The sequence below is a fragment of the Belonocnema kinseyi genome, chromosome 1 (genome assembly GCF_010883055.1).
Source record: "Belonocnema kinseyi isolate 2016_QV_RU_SX_M_011 chromosome 1, B_treatae_v1, whole genome shotgun sequence".
In the NCBI taxonomy this organism is placed as follows: domain Eukaryota; kingdom Metazoa; phylum Arthropoda; class Insecta; order Hymenoptera; family Cynipidae; genus Belonocnema; species Belonocnema kinseyi.
Genome location: NC_046657.1, coordinates 151,047,558 through 151,067,903, shown reverse-complemented (window position 1 = coordinate 151,067,903; position 20,346 = coordinate 151,047,558). Strand labels below are relative to the sequence as shown.

The 20,346-nt window shown below is 30.0% G+C and overlaps 1 protein-coding gene across 1 annotated transcript in view; it reads right to left on the bottom strand.

The window, feature by feature from the left end:
• Positions 1 to 20,346, bottom strand: part of LOC117180502 (A disintegrin and metalloproteinase with thrombospondin motifs 7-like) — a 53,032-nt gene that overhangs the window by 2,317 nt on the left and 30,369 nt on the right. Inside the window, exons 7-15 of the mRNA XM_033373002.1 lie at positions 17,753 to 17,899; positions 12,627 to 12,773; positions 11,929 to 12,166; positions 8,199 to 8,408; positions 5,676 to 5,912; positions 3,811 to 3,931; positions 3,295 to 3,421; positions 3,084 to 3,204; positions 2,854 to 2,997 (exon numbers count right to left, since the gene is read on the bottom strand). Coding sequence (XP_033228893.1) covers positions 2,854 to 2,997; positions 3,084 to 3,204; positions 3,295 to 3,421; positions 3,811 to 3,931; positions 5,676 to 5,912; positions 8,199 to 8,408; positions 11,929 to 12,166; positions 12,627 to 12,773; positions 17,753 to 17,899 — 1,492 coding nt within the window. The remainder of the gene's footprint in view (positions 1 to 2,853; positions 2,998 to 3,083; positions 3,205 to 3,294; positions 3,422 to 3,810; positions 3,932 to 5,675; positions 5,913 to 8,198; positions 8,409 to 11,928; positions 12,167 to 12,626; positions 12,774 to 17,752; positions 17,900 to 20,346) is intronic.

Genomic DNA, 20,346 nt, shown 5'->3' with positions numbered 1-20,346 from the left:
TAAAACAATTATTTTTTCCTTCAGGTATAGATCATTATTTTACCTACAACTTTCTTGGAAATTCAATAACAAAAAACTTGACGAAAAAATTTAGGTATCACACTTTTTAAGTAACATAGAAAAAGCAAACATTAATAAAAAATAAATAATATTCAAGCCCCAGATCCCCTTCTTTTTTTCTCTCGTCCTTTGTTGCTTCTTTTTCACAAAAAAAGTACCTTCTTTGGATAATTGTAAACAGGATGGCGCCGGGGGCAAAAAAAACGTCCGTTAACAGATTGATTGTCAGAAGACAATTATTATCCGATTGTAACTTTTTTTTAAATGAAAGCTAATAAAATTTTTCACAGAACTGTCGTGGCTGATTCTTAAATTTTGGTTTTGTCTTTTGTTTGTTTAATAACAAAAATGAAAAATGCTTTGATTCAATCAAATATAACTAGAAAACTGAATGAAAATTATGTAAAATTTATTACAGGTGTTATAAACAAATAAGTAATTGAAAATGGTTTCGTGGTGATTGGCGGCGATTTGTCACTTAATTCGTTTTAAATTTGAACAATTTATGGAGAAAAAGGGTTTTTCAGTTGAATTAATAAAAGTTAATAAATCATCTTTTATTTCAAAAGAAATTTTTATAAAGAAGTATCCATTCACAGGTATTTTTGATGAAATAAAGTTTTTTCTATGGAATCGATCATATATTACTTGGAAATAATATCTAAGTATCATATTTGGTTACTGAATAAAAGTTCATAATTAATTGTTCAAACTACCTTAATTAAAAAATGTATTATTTGGCTATTTTTCCGCATTTAAGCTTGTTTTTATTTGTGTAATCAACTGCTAATAACACATTTTTTTACTTTTTCTGATAGTTCGATAACGATCCACTATTTACATTTTTATTAACAATACATTCAACAAATTTATCTCGGCTAATGCATTTGAATACTGAATTTTTTGTTGAGTTTGATTTCATAATAATATGCTAACCTGTGAACTACTTTTAAAAGTCTTGTATTATATACCGTGTATGGCTAAGTTAATTAAATTTGTAAGAAAAATAAAAATAGTGGATAATTATCGAACTATTAAAGAAAGTTATAAAAATCTGTTATTAACAGTTGATTACACACAAATAATCAAGTTTGAATGATGAAAAATTGCCAAGTAGTGAATTTTTTAGTTAAGTTTGGTTAAACAATCATCAAATATTATCGATTTATAGAAAAAAATCATTGCTAAATAACTTCCTGTTAATGTTGTAACGAAGCGGTATTTTATTAATAAATACATAATATGATAAACATTTGTGTAAAAAATGTCGTTTACAATAATTAATTGTTTACTATCACCTAATAGTTCTTAAAAATTTAGAAGTTAGTTATTTGAAGTTCATTGCATAGAAAAAATCAAGTTTGTATTTCCAGAGATAGGCAAATGGTTTATTTGTTATTAAAGGTAGTTTAAACAATTATTAACTTTTATTTCATTATAAAATATGATGCTTAAGTTTTATACTCAAGTAATATATGATAGATTTCATAGAATCAACTTGATTTATTCCACAAAAATACCTGATGTGGATATTTTGCAAATAAAAATTGGTTTTCAAATATCAAATTATTTATAAAATTTTAATAACTTAACTCGAAAACTTTTTTGGTGCATGAATTGTTTGGATTTAGTGTGAATTAAGTATTGCCACCAATCCCCACGAAACCATTTTCATTCAATTATTTGTTTATAACAAATTCAATACATTTTCTAGCACTTGCATTCCTATTGTACATATTTTTTGTATAGTTGCGTTTGGGTTTCTAGGTATTTTTAATTGAATCAAAGTATTTTCCAAAAATCCGTATGCTTTAAAAGTCAAACTTTTTTTTTCATTTTTGTTATTAAATTAAAAAAATATTTTAAAATCGATCATGACAGTTCGTTGCGAAATTTAACTAGCTTTTATTAAAACCAAAAACTTTGAATCGGATAATAATTGCCTTCTGAAAATCAATTTGTCCACAGACAAATTGCTCGCGCTGTGTGGCGACTTGACCGAAAAACTCGAAAAGAACGGGAAATGACCGGGAACTTTATTCACCAGAAAAACGGGAAATGAACAGGGATTTAATTGTAAAACCTGGAATTTTCTTCTGATCGTAGAAAAATTCAAATTTTCATTATATTTTAATAATTTTTATCACTTTATGAAAGTTAGATTATCTTAGTTTATTCTAATTAAATCAGATTTTATTATTGAATATTTATTATTTTTCATTAGCAGAAAAACCTTTTGGAATTTTTTTCTCTACGATCATTTTCGCTGCCTTAAGATTTATATTCGAACTGATGATATTTCAAACATATAAAAAAAATCATTTTCTAAATTTTTCTCAAAAAATAGATTCATCAAACTTTATTTGCTTACTCCTCATTTTTCTGATGAAGAATGTAGAATCTTTAAAAATAGATCCTTTTTCAGAAATACACGCATTATTATGATGATAATAAAGATTTTATGAAAAAAATGGACTTGTAACGCCTGGCATAATAATGCTTGTATTTCGGAAAAAGGATTCTTCTCTCGATTTTTCTAGAGGCTTAATATGAAAGTACCCGACCGGCAATCGGAAGTTCTGTGGTTCGATTCTTAGCGAAGCGAAACGAGAAGATTTTTTTCAGAAAAAATGTAATTAACAAATTTTTTAATTAATGGCTCCATCTAGCCTGTCAAGACCTTAAGAAATTCTGTTCTTCTCTTATGAAAATATAGATTTCTATATTTTATTCCATAGGGACTGTAAGAACTCTATATTCTGCATTAAATTTTCTAAATTTTAATTATTTTACCATAGTGCCACCCCCACATTTCGCGCTGCATTCCGACCAATCGACGAAATCCCAGGAATATTTGGGGGAGTATGTAAAAGAACTGCTATTCTTAGTGAAGTATTCGTAATGAACTCCAGGATTATAATTAGCAACGAATACGTACTAAAATAATAAAAATTAATTCTCCAGATTCAATTACCAAAAATAAAAAATTTTTACGTAAAAACATCAATAAACAATTAAGTTACTTGAAGTTCAATATCTTCAGATGTAGGTCCTTTAATTAAAATATCTTCTTTATCCGTTTCCGGATGAGTGTACACAACCATGGATCCAGCACATGGGTAATCTCCATTTCTTTGCTCAAAACTAAGTATTTCAAAAAGCAGAATTTCAGTGTTAACACTTGTCCAAAAATAAATTTTTAATAGGGAGACAATTATCTATAGATTTACATACAAACCACCGTTTAGGCAATACTTTTCTTCTTTTCCAAGTTTGACTGCCATGACATTTTGACTGGGCTTCTTTTCAAACATATGGATATTTCTACTTCCTTTCGGTACTGTAACTACTTTTTGGTAACCTCAATTTCATAGATATACAAATATCAGAATTATTCGTCTCATAAATTATTTGTATCATTTCTTTAATTACACTCTGATTTCAAATATACGAGCTCCAAAGATGAGAGCGCTTTATAGATACGAGCGTCCCGGCTCCAAAGATGAGAGTAAATTTTTCTTTGCCTCTACCCCCTCCATATTCAAGAGTCAGGCGCGCGCAAGAGCGCGCTTTTTTGAATTCGACGTGCGCGTGCGCGTAGCAGGCCTGTATACGGTTTCACGAATTACTCCAATAATCTAAACGTCACAGGAGTTAGAGCTCATTGCGCGCTTGTATTTTTGGAATTTCCGATTCCCGAATTTCTCTCATCTTTGAAGTTCAAGTGTACACCAATTATCTGATCTTTACTTTTTAATCCTGTAGTTGTGAACTCTCCCAACACTGGAGTACAACCTGCACCGCCACCTTTACAAACACCACATTTATCCTCAACTGCATCGGAATCTAATCCCCAATCGCAGCCAACTTTCTATTGTACAAACAAATATAATTTAAATTTTTTCTTACTTAAAGTACTTTCTCTTCGAATTTCATCGCAGAGAGGCTTCGAATTCATTTGAAAAATTCAAGATACCCTAACCCCTAAAAATAATTTCGATTCCTTTAAATTCCTTATAATTACAACACCATAAAAATCTAATAAAAATCTAGTGAAAAATGTTGATATACTTTGAAATCTCTCGAAATATCCTTCTGTCTTTGAAATCCTTTAAATCCATTAAATCCCCAAAGTTTGGGAATTTATCCCAAAAACAAGTTCCAAAATTTTCTCACGATATTGTAGGAAACATTTCGTCAAAATATCTTGGGAAATATTTTTTACAATTTGAGAACAAAAATTGCAGCCCGAACTTAACTACCACAACTATACGTTTTTGAGGTCGCTGAATCCGAATCCTTGGTCCGTTTAAACACATCAGTTCAGGATTGAGGTCAATAAAAGGTCAAAATTAAGAACAAAATTGGTTCAGAGAACTATGAAATTAAACTTATAAGGTCGAACGAACCCTCGGATTCAGATTCAGTGACCCAAGCGAGTCTAGGAGTAGATTCCTTCTCTAGTTCCATGGTTTTATCAATTTTTACCTTCAATCTCCACCTGTTAAGGTTAAAATGAGACCGAATTTGGATTGAACCATCCCAAAGACATCTTATAGTAGTGGGTGACGCCAATTCAATGGTTTATTATTTTTATTTTAACCTTTACTTTACCCTAATCTTGACCCCATACAGTCAATCGGACACAGGATTCAAATTCAGCCACCCCAAAACGTCTCAGAGTAGAGTTTTTTTCCGACCTATTGGTTTTCTCCGATACAATGGTTTTCTGCATTTTCACCTCAACTTGACCTTTATTCTGACCTGTTGGGGTTGAACTGATTTCGGACCCGGTTTCAACGACCCCAAAAACGTCTGAGAGTTGGGGTTTTCTCTGATCCAATGGTTTTCTTCATTTGGAAGTTCAATTTACGAATATCGTAAACTGATGGGGTTAAAATGACCTCTTATTTGGATTCAGCGACCTCAAAAACGTATCGGGATATTGGTTCACCTCGAATTGCAGATTTTTCTTGTGGACTCTATTCTCCAAGATAGTTGTGTAAATTTCCTCAATTCCGAAAAGTTTTGAACATTAAAAAAATATATTCTTTAAGATAGTTTAGTAAAATTCTCCTTAAAATATCTTGGGGTTCAAGGGTAGGACATTGTCTGAAGTTTGTGAGAATCATTTAGTCTCGTAAATTTTTGGAAAGATTCCCTAATTTTATTAGAATTTATCGAATATCTTTGCAATGATGGTTTACTAAAGTGTAAATTTCCTTAATTTTGACGAAGCAGCTCAAAAAATTATTTACTAATTTTCCCTAAAATATTCAGGGAAAGGTCACAACATTTTAACAATCAATCCGGACTTTTTAGTGGAGGTGCTGGCCGCCAACACCTCCACTATATAAAATTTGTAAATTTGGAAAAAATCAACATGGTAAGCATACCACAATTTTGAACATTTGTGGGCTCCTCTTGGGCACAAATACCGACTTTTGGGCTTTTCTATTTTTCTGGCGAAGTTAGTTTTTTTAATTCTTTCAATTTTCTGTAGTGGAGGTGCTAGCGGCAACCACCGCCACCGAAAAGCATAAAATTATGGCATAAGGAAAATATTCAAATTCCGTTGTGGAGGTGCTAGCAGAGTGCACCTATGCTTGACTTACTCTGCAAACTCCGGAAACACATATATTTTTAGTTCCAGCTTTACAAGGAGTTCCATCTTTGACTGTTCGAGCAAGTTCCATAAAAACGTTTTTTTCGTTAAGACAGTATAATTTGCACATGTCTAATCCCTCTTTTGTGTATGGAGTCCATTTGTGAAGTCCGTCAGTTAGCACTTCCTTTGTATTAAATTCCTCACATTGAACTGATCGGAATGAAGGTTTTGTTGGATCACAGGGCTACGGAAATAAACAAGTAATGCACAAATATTAATTTTCTAGTTTCAATCAAAAATAAATATTGAGTGACTCTTAAAAAAACAAAGGGAAAGGGATTTTAAAAAAAAAATTCTTAGCTAAAACATTGGTTCGTAATTTATTTGACTCTTTAACACTGCGATTAGAAATTTCATCGTAGCTGAATTGGCCCTGTGAAGCATTTCACCGGATAGGACCTAATTATTCAAATGTGTCAAGGTCGTTCTTTGAATAACTTTCCACGAAAAATCTAATGGCGTCCTTCAATTTACACTTTAACTTGACCTTCAAGGTGATTTCAAGATCAAATTTATGTTTTAAAATGAAAACACCTCTTTTTTAAAATTGGCAATCGAAAGAGTGGGAAATTTTACGTTTAAATATATACTCAAGTCATAGCTCAGGTGTGACTTTGCAGGTCAGCTGTAGGCCATTCAAACTTCAACCAGGTCAGGCTAGGGTTAGCGCGACGGCTCTGTATTCCCTCAGATCAAGATTATTCTTGGAGTAGCTTTCAACAAGAGATTTAATAGTGACCTTGAAATTGAACTTCAAGGTCATTTTAAGGTCAACTTCATTTCAATAAATGGGAACCCCTATTTTTAACATCGGCAATCGGAAGAGAGAGAAATTTTACGTTTAAATATGTGTTCAGATCATAGGTCGGGTGTGACTGCAGTTGTGCTAAACGTTATTCAAATACCTATAATTATGACCGTAACACATACTTAAACGTGAAATTTTTCGCTCTTTCGATTGCCGATATAAAAAATAGGGGTTCCTATTTGAAAACACAAGTTGACCTTGAAATGACCTTGAAGGTCAAGATCAAGTTCAACTTTCAGGTCACTATTTGGATTTCTCTTTAAAAGTTACTCCAAGAATGAGCTTCACTAATTCGAATAATAATTTATCTGGTTAGCTATTTAGTCGTTTCCAGACTTTTTGGACACCCTATATTATTTCAATACTCATCCTCACCAAAGGTATTTTTAAGGTTTCGTAGCTCCGGGCAGAAACCCTTATTGTTTCGGTAGGGTGTCAGTCCGTCCGACCGTCGTACGACGCAATGTGAATATACGACCCTAAACATATACGGCCTAAATCTAACATAAGGCCCGGCATTTATTTGGGGACACAAAGCTGATATAGCGCCCAAAATTAATATATGATCAAAATTGTCAGACTCTAAATTTAACATAGGAACCAAAATTGATATAGGGTGTCAATCTAATGTGCCCAAAATTGATATCAGGTCCAAAACTGATATCTGGTCAAAATTTTATACAGTGCACAAATTTCAAATATGTCCAAAATTCGGCAAAGGGTCCAAATTTATGTGTGACCCAAAGCTGATATAGGGTCCGAAACTGATATAGGGCCTGAGACTGACATAAGACCCAAAATTGATATATGGTCAAAAACTGATATAAGACCTAAATCTGGCACAAATAAATCTGGATATAAGATTCAAAATTAACATAGGGTCCGAAATTAATATAGGGGCCAAAACTCATATAGGGCTCAAAATTGATATAGAAACTAACAATGAAACACGGCTAAAATTTGGCATATGGCCCAAAATTGATATAGAGCCCAAATTAGACAGAGGGTCAAAAATTTTTAAAGTTACAAATTGTAAGCAGAACTGTGTTTTTACTATTCTGCAATCGCGAAGTGAAAAAGAATGCCATAAAACTTATCTAGTAAGTCCCGCTTTTCCCCTTGGTACATAATGTACTATTTGCAACGCTCGCCTCAAAATTAAGGACTTCTTTGCCTCTAAATGATATGCAAAATACTGTAATCCGACCTACTGTATTTTAATAATAATGGCGCATGCGCACTATAAAACACGTCTTCTTTGCGTATCGACGCAATGGACGCGCATGCGCACTTTAGATATGAGTTACTTTGCATACTTTGCCTGAAACCCATTGTAAAGGATCGGGAATTTTTTAACATGTGAAAAGAGTGCCGAAAATTGATTTCGGGTGTTTATGGCAAAAAATCTTGTGTGATACAATCTCGTAAAATGGGCATAATATCAAAAATAAGTTCTACGTATTCGCACTTGCTTCGCTCTCGCTTTGCACCCGCTTCGCACTCATCTCGCACATTTGCTTTACACTCGCTTAACACTCGCTTCACATTCGCTTCGCACTGGTTTCGCTCGTGATCGCCTATTTTACGCACTTGTATCACATACAATTATTTTCATATAAGTTCAGACTGACAAAAAGGAAGTATTGAAAAGAGGATATTTACTGTAGTGTTACAAATGGCGTATTTCTTTCTTTCTCCAACGCAGTATCTACCTCCGTTTGAAGGAGCCGGTTGGTCACATTCCCTTTCCGTAGACTTGACACCCCCACCGCAGGTCCTCGAACACTCACTCGTCTTGCCCCACTCACCCCAGCCACCATTCACTGCCAACGGACGAGAACCAATTTCCACACATTCTTTATGAATGCACCACTGAATCAAATAAGTACAAGAGGCTATAAGTATGGAATTAATTAAATGGCCTAATTATCCTTAACATAGCATTCACTTACACTGCTCAAAATCACTTAAGAAAATAACAGTAGTGCCAATAGTGGTACGTCTTTTGCACCAGAACAGCTGCCACATATTTTTTACATTTTAAAAAGTAATTTGTAGCGTAACTTAGTTACTATTTTTTCAGTAATTTGGAATTTTCATTTTAGTTTTTTTAAACTTACTTAGTGTTTTTGGTATATTTTCTCCTAATTATAAATGCTATCGGTTAGTTAGGGATCGAAAATTAATCTGTTATGATTGAGGATGCAGCTACACTCGAACTCCAGAGATACTAGCGCTCCACAGATACAAGCTTCCCGACTCCAATGAAGCGAGCAGAATTTTTTCCCCTCTACCCCCGCCCTATTTACAATTTAGTGGATTTTTTTTTAATTTCTTGCTTTAAACTTAGGCTTTTTCGTTTCAAATTGATCTCTTTAGTTAAAGAAATATAACTTTTTTATTGCTTCGAAACAGTAATATTTTATGTTAAATCAAACTTTTTTTTTTATTAAAATAATCTAGACTGTCATTATTTTCATTGATAATTTATCTATTTTGGATAAAAATTCATATATTTCATTAAAAATGTAACTACTAAATCTGGTTAGAAAGTCAATTTTCTTTCTCCTTTTTCTTTTCTTTTTCTTCCTTGTTCTTAAAATTCATCTTCTTCCTTTTAAAATGTGTGCCTTTTTGGTAAACAAATATAATTCTTTGTAACTGAAAATTCAACTAATTTGTTCACAACAAAAATTTTTTCCCTAAATTCAGCGGTATTTGATGTAAATCAAAACCTTTTTTGCTCAAAAAAATATCGAATATTATATTTTTCGTAAATAATTTATCAAGTTTTATTCGAAATTTAACTATTTAACTATTTTGTTTAAAACTCGTTATTTAGTTGAAAATTAAGTTTCTTAACTAATAACACAACCATTCTACTTTTTCTTTAAAAAGTAACTTTCCAAGATTTTAAAAATAATTTATTGTACATATTTCGTACATATATTATTTACGTTTCAATATTCGGTTTATTTTTGCTCCTTGTTAATAAACAGTCTATTATTGCTTAATATTTACAAAAAAGGATTTTTGAATAAAAAAGAATTTTAAAATAAATAAAGGTTAAAAATAGGTAAAGATTCAAGGCGAGGACGGAATAGGTAAGGAGTCTAGAAAGAGAATGTAGTAAAGATTTGTGGGGAGGATCACATAAGTTGAATCGTTCGAGCTGCGCGAAAAATATTTGTGGGTTGGTATCCAAAAAAAGTTAAGAAATACATTCTAAAAATGGTTAATATCTTCTTTTCCCTTTTTTGATTTAAAAATTCTATAACAAATTTTCTATTGCTTCGAAAATTATGGCAATTTTTTTTTATGTATAGTTTTTGCTAGTTTATAATAATAATAATAATAATAATAATAATAATAATAATAATAATAATAAGAGCCTGGGTGGCTCAGTTAGTTAGATACTTGGACTTCACCTCAGAGTTCCGGAGTTCGATCCCTGAGCCGGTACCTCTGGAAATTTTTCAATGTACCTTTACCGAGGTTCTGGTGGTTCGGAACCCACTTTAAGCTGTAGGTCCCCCCCATCGTGTACTTGACTGCAACCCACTCCGTCAATGATGGGGTAAAAACCAGGCTTTGTCCAATATGTCTGGGCAGACTGCTCTCATCAGATCACTTGATTGCATTATAAAAATGCGTCCGTGTCTGATGATACATACCGGGACATCCCCGTGCAGAAATTATCAAATAAAAAAAAAATTAAAAAATCAAACTCTAACCAAAAATGCCTTTGACATGTTGGGCAGTATAAGCCTGTGACAACATTTCAACACTGAAATGTTTTTTATTATAAATAAAACAATTTTGTTCTAAATTTAAAATTTTCTGAAAATGGTAAAAAAAATGTTTTTTTGGATGAAATTCTATGCGCACATTTTTGAATCATGTTTGAATTATGACTCATGTTTCATACATCCCCCCTTCCCACCATGGGGGTTGTTAATGCATAGCGGGCAATTGATCAATGTTATACCGTTTTTAAGCAAATAGCTAGTAAAGAGTTCAGAAAAGAATTTTTTACATTCATTCGGGGGCGAGCATATTTTTTATGAACATATATAAAATAAAAAATGTACTTATTCCTGAGAAAATACTGAAACCTTGCCCTAAGCAAGTTGTAAAAATCTCTCAAAAACCATAAAATTTACCCTTTTTGAAAGCTGGAAACGTCACTACAAATTTTTTTGTTAATAGGAAAATATTTTGGCATTTAAAAATTTGAATTCTTTAATCAAAAAGTCTAGAAAGAGAATGTGGTAGAGATTCGCGGGGATGACGGAATGGGCGAGGACTCTATTAAAAGAATGTTGTGAAAATTCCATGGGAGGATGGAACGGATGAGCAGTAAATAAAGTGAATGTGGTAAAGATTCTAGAGGATGACGGAATGGGTGAGGAGTCTAGAAAAAGAATCTAGTAAAGATTCTAGGGGATAAGGGAATGGCTGAGTAGTCGATAAAGAGAATGTGGTAGAGATTCTAGGGGGGTGAGAAATTGTGTGAGGAGTCTGGAAAGAGAATGTGGTAAATATTATAGGCGAAAATGGAGTGGATAAGGAGTCTAGAAAGAGAACGTGGTAAAGATCCTAGGGTAGGATGAAATGTGTGAATAGCCTAGTAAGAGAATAGGATAAAGATTATAGAGGAGGACGAAATGGGTGAGGAGTCTAGAAAGAAAACGTGGTAAGAATAAAGGTATGAAGGTGATAAAGGTATAAGTTGACAGAATGGGTTAGGAGTCTAAAACAATAATTGTGCGAAAGGCTCTAGGGGAGGATAGAATGGGTGAAGAGTTTAGAAAGAGAAAGTGGTGAAGATTCTAGGGGAGTATGGAATGGGCAAAGAGTCCAAAAAGAGAATATGGTAAAGATGCTAGAATAGGACGGAATGGGTGAGGAGCATAGAAAGAGAATGAAAAAATTGTATGGCATGACGGAATGGGTGAGGAGTCTAGACAGAAAATCTGGTAAAGATTCTAGACGATGATGGAATGGCTGAGGTGTCTAGAAAGAGAATTTAGTGAAGATTCTCGGGGATGACGGGAATTGTGAGAAGCCTAGAAAGAGAATGTAGTATAGATTTTATAGGAGGACATGACAATGAAAATGAATGGATGATAGTTGCACGAGTAACCCTCTAATTTGTATATCAATCAATTTATTAGCCCAAATTTTTTTATTTGTAATGCAATGAATCGCATAGGATATATAATTAGATAATTTCTCGTCAATGTGAAAAATACTCATGTTATTAGGGGCTTCTGTAGCGGACCTAATAATTTTATTTAAACTGGCTCATAAGTAATAAATCATTTATTTCTACAACTCAAAATACTAAAGATTGAAAAAAATATGTCTGTATTTTAAGTTTAAAAAAAACCTTTTTTTCAGCACACTTAGTTCCTTCTGCTGGAGGGGCACCATTGGTCATACACTGGCCATTCCCCTGACACCACAGAGCTTCACAGTCACCCATTTGATCACACGGTTCTGTCTCATTGTATAGTAACTTGCACTGAAAATCTGCTCCATACATCACGCCTGGCAACATGTTGGGGTACTTAAATTTATCAAGAGGGTTTTTCGGCTCATCAGTTAAGCAATCTCCAAGACCTGTTCTGTTAATTTTTATAATAAAATAGTTTAATAATATTGCTGCGAAGTTCTAGCGGTTTATTTGTTCTTCTTTTATGGTGATTTTGCTTCCTCATAGGCATTCAATAAATTTTATATCATAGAGTGAGGTTTTGCTTAAAAAAAAATAGTGTTATGTTCCCAATTGAAAAAATCCTAATTTAAATAATTTAACTTTTTTAAACTTTGTAAGTCGCCACTGATAGATTATGAAGAGTAATTGGCTAACTGACGCATTTCACAGGTGCGAACAATTACATTTTAGTATAAATCATCCCTTGGAAACTATCCCTTACAAACCACCCCTCGTTATCAGAAAACTCCCTCTATGAGAAAAAAAAAGTTATTAAGAAAGGAAAATTACCAAAAGTTATAAAAAATTATTCAAATTATTAAAAAAGATAAGAAAGGAAAGTTTCAAATAAAATTTATTGTGGCAATTACTCCATTAAAGTAGTTATGAATTTTCTACTGCAGGATGACCACCTTAAAGAGTATATAAATACATATGGTGACATAAGGAAAAAACTTTCATCTTTATCCTGAGATGCGCAACCACTGATCTCTTCAGTATCGTGTGCACACCCTAACCTGAAAAATAACACATAAATAATTTTAAATTATTTTTATTGTTTAAATTGCATTGAATAATTTTAAGGGAGCATTCACATATTACGTAACACTATTTCAGACTTTTTCACTATCACCCCCTCCCACATGTAACAAATCACAACATTTTTCCCCCCACCCATGCACTCACACCATCCTCTCCGCCGTTACATATATATCTTTTTAATTATCTTTAAAAAGACAATAAACGTTTGCTAAGTAAAAAAAAGTTTTGCAAGATAAAGTATTATCTATAAATAGAACAACATTTTGATTTAACACCCAATGATTTTTTAATATTTTTCTATTTAAACGAATTTTAAAGTACTCAATTAAAGTTTTAAATGAAATTCACCAATCCTAAACTTGTTTTTAATGCATAATAATGATATTACATAAAAATTTCAAATTACTATTTAATAATAAAACATTTTTCAACCCTCTCACTTAAATTGGAATTAAATTCTAAGAATTGAGAACAAGAGATCTTATCAGTTTGTTTTAAAGTTTATACAAATATGATTTTAATAAGATTCTTATGATTTATAAACAAATATTTTTGAATATTTCACAGGTGTCTGAAAAGAATCTGAAAGATTTTAAATACATTTTTTATTTTATAGAATTTTACAAAACCATTTTTAGAAAAAATCTAAATTAAAAAAAAAATATTTAGGACTCCCAGCAGTTTAGATGCATTCAACAAATATTTGATAAATTTTTGGAAATATTTTTTTAAGTTTTTATAGATTTCTCATATATTTAAAAATCCTTAAATTACTGAAAAATTATTTATCTGACTCGAATATTTATCAACATTTTTAAAACTTATTTAAAATATAAAAAAGTAACTTCTAATTTTCTAAATTTTCTTTAGAATTTAAAGACACTTTGTTTATTTTCCTCAAACCTTATAAAACTCTTTTAAACCTCCTAAAGTTTATTTTTGAAATTTTTAAGAATTTCATTTATAACAATCTTCTAAATTTTAGACATCTTCTGAAATATCTTCGATTCTACTAAATATTTCCTGAGTTTACTCGATTTTTTTTTTCAAACAATTTTTTTAACCTAACTAAATTGACAATTTTTGCTTTAAAATCGTTCTACACTCTTTTTCGAAATTTTAGAAAATCGTTTGATATGTTTAAAAACGTGTTTGAATATTCTCTTAAAGTTCATTTTTCAAAATAAAGAAATCATTAAAAATTCCCTCACTAATATTCAGAACAATTTCTTTCAAATTGGTCAGACTAGCCGAACCTTCTAATTTTCAACATTTATTAACCATTTTCCTGCATTTTTTTAAATGTGCAAATTTTAAAAACATGCTTTTAAAATCTTTTAGATTCTTTTTCAAAAATGTTGGTGATCTTTGGAAACGTTTGAAAATTTTTATCATTAATTATTCAAAATTAATGTTTGTAAATAGAAAATTATTTTGACTTTTCCTAGGAGAAGAAATTTTTTTCGTTTTTGTGAAAACTTGCAATACTCTTAAAAATTCTTTACAAATTCTAATTATTTTTTCGTTTCAAAATTTCTGAATATCTTTAACTAAATCAATTTTTTTCTAAAATTAGAATTCATTACAAAACAATCATTTAAAAATTGGAAATGAATCTTAAGAACTTTTTTTCATTTTTTTGAGACCCTATAAAATTCAGTTTTCCTCCAAAATTTTTACATCCGAAAAAATTTTTTTCTTCATTCTCCAAGTTTTACATTTGCAATTTTAATCTCAAATGTGAAACTTCTAACAGCGTTCAGCGTTCAACATTAAATTGAGAACTTAAAAATTATAACCATTAAAAATTAAAGATACTATTTAGTTATTGAGGTATAAATTTTAGATAATTAAATTGTTATCCATTTTGATTTTAAATATTATAATTTTAAGCCTTTTAATTCGAAACTCCATTATGAACTTTGAAATTTTTTAATATTTTAGAAAATTTTCAAATAAAGCATAATTCAATTTTTGATACCAACTTTTCAAACCCCCTCATTTGAAACCTAAACTGACTTAAATAAAAACTAAAACATTTGAAATATTTAAATAAAATATTATTACATTGAAAACTGATTAATGAGGCTTCTAATTTGAACTATTGCAACTTTGAAAAAATAAATAAAAAAATGTTCCTGCTATATAATATTTGGATTTAAAACAGTAATTTCAAGAATTCAAGGAATTTTCAAGAATTTAAGGAATTTAGGAGAATTCTTGGATTTTGAAGAATTTTAAGAAACTCCAAGAATTGAGGGCATTTAATGAATGACAAGAGTTCAAGGACCTTAGATAAGCCTGTCAATATGAGGAAGTTTCAAGAGTGCAATACATTTCAAGAATTACAAGAATTAAAAAAATTTCACGAATTTCAAGAATTCTATGAATATGAGGAATTCAAGGGACTATGTCAATTTTACAATTTCAAGGGATTGAACAATTTTTTTAATTCTGATTATTGAACAAATTTAAGGAATTAACAGGTCAGAATTCGAATTCAAATTATAAGAATTCAACAGAATTTATATGACTTTAAAAATTAGAATTTTTTAATCTACAGAATATTCCCAATTCACAGAATTTCAAGAATTCAAAGAATTCCAAAATCTCAGAGAATTCCAAGAATGCATCGAATTTCATGAATTTAAAGAAACCACGGAATTAAACGAGTTTAAAGAATCTATAACATTTTTAGGAATTCAAAAGATTTAAAGAATTTAAAAAAACTAAAGGAAATCAAGAATATGTAAGAATTCCACGAATTTATAAATTTTAAAGAATTCGAAAAATTTATAAAGATTTGATGACTTTTAAGAATTCAAATACTTCGGAGAATGAAAAAACTAATATTATTCCAGGAATTCAGAGGATTTAAAGGAGGTTCAAAGAATTTAAAACAACTTGAAGGCAGTTTCAATCATTTTAAAGGATTCAAAAGAATACAAATGATTTAACGAACTAAAAAAGTGTTCAAAGAAATTCAAAGAAATTTAACGCAATTTCAAGAATTCAAGGAATTTAAGAAAATTCGTGGAATTTTAAGAATTGAACAAATTCTTTGAAAAATTCCAGGAATTCGAAAAGTTCCCAGAATTCAACACAATGACATAATTGAACGAATATGAATAATTTATAAGATTTTCAGGAATTTCACAAATTTAATGAATTCAAAAAATTTTAAGAATTTTAGAGAATTGAAGGAAATCAAGAACTTGTGAGAATTTCACGGATTTCTGGAATTCCAAGAATTAATTAATTTTAAAGAATTTAAAGAATTCAAGGGAATTTAGATTATTACAAGACGTTTAAAAGGATTCAAAAAATAAGAGTGAGATTTATACCATTTTAAATCATTCAAAGGGATTCAAAAGAATACAAAAGAATGACAATCATTAAAAAAACTGACAAGAGTTCAAAGGAATTCAAAAAAAGTAGGAATTGAAACTAATTTGAAGAATTCAATGCATTTAAAGAACTCAGATAATATTATTAATTCAAGGACTTTAAACAAATTCAATGTATTCGAAAGAATTTACAATATTTTAAGAATGTATAGAATTTCAAAAATTCAACTTGGTTCAAGAATGCAACGAATTTCAAGAATGAAACGAATTAGAAGACTTCAAAGAACTTCAAGCATTCATCGAATTTTAAGAATTTAAGGAATTCCAAGAGTTCAACACATTTCATGAATATATAAAGTGCTATAAATTCAAGGAGTTTGGAAAGATTTAAAGAGTTTTAAAAATATCAAGAATTAAAGTGATTCAGCAAAAACAGAACTCAGATCATGCCAGGAATTCAGCCAATTAAGAATATTGCAAGACGTTTAAAAGGTTTCAAAAGAATGAGAATGAACATAAAATCATTTCGAATGATTCAAAGGGATTCCAAAGAATACAAGAGAATGAAAATGATTTAAAGAACTGACAGCAGATCAAAGGAGTTCAAGAAAAGTAGGAATTTCAAGGAATGAAATTAATGTTAAGAATTATATGTATTTAAGGAACTCAGATAATATCAAGAATTCAAGGACTTTAGAAAAATTCATTGTATTTAGAAGAATTTACAATATTTTAAGAATGTATAAAATTTCAATAATTGAACGAGATTCAAGAATGTAGCAAATTTCAAGAATTCAACGATTTCCAAGGACTTAACAAGTTTCAATACTTTGACGAATTTTAAGGATTCAGCGAATTTTACGAATATATAAAGTATCATAAACTCAAGGAATTTAGAAAGATTCAATGGCTTTCAAAAATTCCATGTATTAAAGTGATTCAGCAAAAGAAAAAAAGAACTCAGACCATGCCAGTAATTCAGGGGATTCAGAATATTGAAGAGCGTTCAGAAGAATTCGACAAAATTAAAATGAGCTTAAGATAATTTAAAATCATTCTAAGGGACTCAAAATAATAGAAGAGTATAATAATGATTTACAAAACTGAAAATAAATTCCATACATTTAAGAAACTCAGATAGTATTATCAACTCAAGAATCTTATAATAATCTAACTTATTTCCAAGAATTTCCAGATTTGCAAGAATTTACAGAATTGAAGAAAATTCAACGAATTTCAAGAATGTAACTAATTCAAAGGATTCAAGAAATTTCACGAATTTATGAAGCGCCATGAAATCAAAGAATTTGTAAAGATTACAGAATTTTCCAAAATTCAGAGAATTCCAGCCATTAAAATAATCGAAAGCATAAAAGTGTTCAAAGAAATTCAATGTGAATTCAAAGGGCAATATTGTGAAGTGAATAAAATTAAATTTGTCTTTAAAGGAAATAAATGAAAATTCCAAGGAATTCAAAGTTAGTTTAGAGAAATTTAATTTGGATTCAAAGAAATTTAATGTGAATCGAAAATAATTTTAAATAAACTTCTAGCACGGAGGTATCGCATCGCATAAAAATATATAAAACGTTTAAAACAATTCTTACGTGTGTCCAACTTCATGAGCTACTATAATTCCAAGAAGAAGACCACTATCCTCATTAATGCAAGCTGCTTTTGGCCTATCACAAATAGCCGATACATAAGCCAAACCCATTAGGGAACATCCGCTATCTTCGGCACAAATGTCGTGTCTGAAAATTTTAAATTCTAAATTAGTAGTTTTAAATTAGTAACTGAAAAATTATTGCTGAATCAACAATATGTTACGTTCCGCAAAGTAAGGGCCCATTTTTTTTTTATTCTTCGTTAGGAGATACGCTCGCACTCCAAAGACATGAGCTCGATTGATACGAGTAATCCACATATACGAGTGTCTCGACTCCAAAGGCGCGAGCGGGATTTTTTCCCTTTCTCCCTGCCCTTTTTCACAGTCAGGCGCGCACGATTCTGAGTGGCCTTGAATTCGATGTGCGCAAGCGCGTAGTAGGTCTGAATGCGTTATCACGTATTACTCCCGAAATCTGAACGGCGTTAGAGTGGGAGACCCTTTCACGCACGTATCTTAAGAGTTTTCAATTTCCGAATTTCTCGTATCTCGGTCTTATTCGATCGCTTTTCTGAAAAAAACGTTCGATCAAAGCGAGATTTTTGTTTGTACATCAGATTTTGTGTAACGAAAATTTTAAGCATTATAAGCCTATTAAAAGACTTATGCTAATTAAAATTATTTATCAACAGGAAAATGTGCTTTTATATATTTTCATATTTATAATTGACATTTGAAAGATTTTAAGAGCATAACAAATTTTCTCAAGATACCTGGGGAAATTAGAAAAAAAATTAATTTAAAGAGAAAATTGAAAAACATTTTAAAAATTTTTAAATGATTTTATACAATTTCAAAATAAAATACAGAAGTTTTAAAAGCAAAATTGTAAAAAGTTCCAAAAACGTAAAATTTAAAAAGTATGTATTTCCGTAAGTTTAAAAGAGATTTATAAGCTTTAGATAGGTTTTAAAAATTGTAACTTTAAAGGATTTCGAAAAATTAAGAACCAATTTGAAGAGATTTTTTTTTATATTACCATTTTTTTTAAATAATTTGAAGATAATACTCAATATTTCAGAATTTTTTAAACCAAATCTAGATTTTTAAAGAATTAGAACAAAGAACTTATAAATCTTCTAATTTTTAAAGATTTTTTCCACAATTACGCAACAGAGACTAAAAGTTTTTAAAATTTTGCAGAATTAAAGAAAATGTAGGAAAAATTCGAGTAAGTTTAAAAAAAAAATTTCTGAAGTTTTAGAAAGAATCAAAATTCATTTTAAACTTTGAGAGATTAAAAAGATTTAAAGCAATATATAGATTTTTGCTGATTTTAAACATCAAATGTAGATTATTTTGAGAATTTTGAAAGTTTTCCAGAGAATAAAACAATTTTTTTTAAGATTCCTATTTACATTTAAAATTATTTATTTTTTTAATTTTGCAGGAGTTTAAAAATGCTCAGAAAAATCAAAATCAGTTGAGAATATATTACTTGGAAGTTTTGAAGAAATTTGAAATCTAATTTTTAATTTAAAAAGGGATATAATTTTTTTAAAACAAAATTTCGATTTTTTAAGTTTTTGACATAAAATTGTAATACTTCTAAAGAATTTTAAAAGGTTTCAAGATAATAAAAATTTTTTTACGATTCCTCGAAAAACTTAAAATGATACTTATTGAAAAAAATTAATTTTCAGATTTCGAAACAAAATTTCAAAACTTATGGGCAATTTTAATAGGTCTCGAGAAAACAAAGCACATTTCTTATGGTTCGTGAGAAATTTTTTTTTATTTTTCAAATTAATTATTTAAAAACAATGAAAAAGAATCAAAATATTTGAAAATGTTAAAAAAGAATCTGGAAGATTTTAATGCAATTCTTTTAATTTTTGGACATCTTTGTCAATTTCTGCGAAAAATTTTAAATATTCGATTAATATTTATTAAACTATTGGAATCTTTGAGAAATGATTAGAGTCTTTTTGAAGTCTTCTAAATCTGTCCGAAATCTTTTAAATCTTCGTGAAGTCATTAGGAAATAACTTAAATCTTGGTTTAATCTTTAAAATATATCTGAAATCTTTGTAAAATCTTTGTGAAGTTTTGTGAATTCTTAGAAATCTTTGCGAAATAATTGAAATATTTTTCATATAATCGGTAATATTTCTGAAATTATTAAAATCTTTGTGCAATCTTGGAAATCGATCTAAAATCTTTGTGAAATAGCGGAAATCTTTTTGAAATATTTATGATGTCGTTGGGAAATCTTTAGAAAATCACTTCTTTATTCATAATGTGTCCCCTAAGGGTTTACATGACTTCCATTCCTTACAATCTTTCCGTTTACATCTATATATTTTTTACAATCTTATCCGTTCTATATATACAATTATTTACGACTATTTACATAAAGTCTTATATCTAGTTCCTGCGATAGCGCAATTTAGGACTTATTAGTAAGCGAGTGAGCGAGCAAACGAAAGCGAGAGTGCAGGCGAGAGAGAGAGTATGAGAACGCAAACGCATCTTAGTCTACTTATCTTTTACTTTACCATTACTTACAATTTTCACGCTTCTAATCTAAGC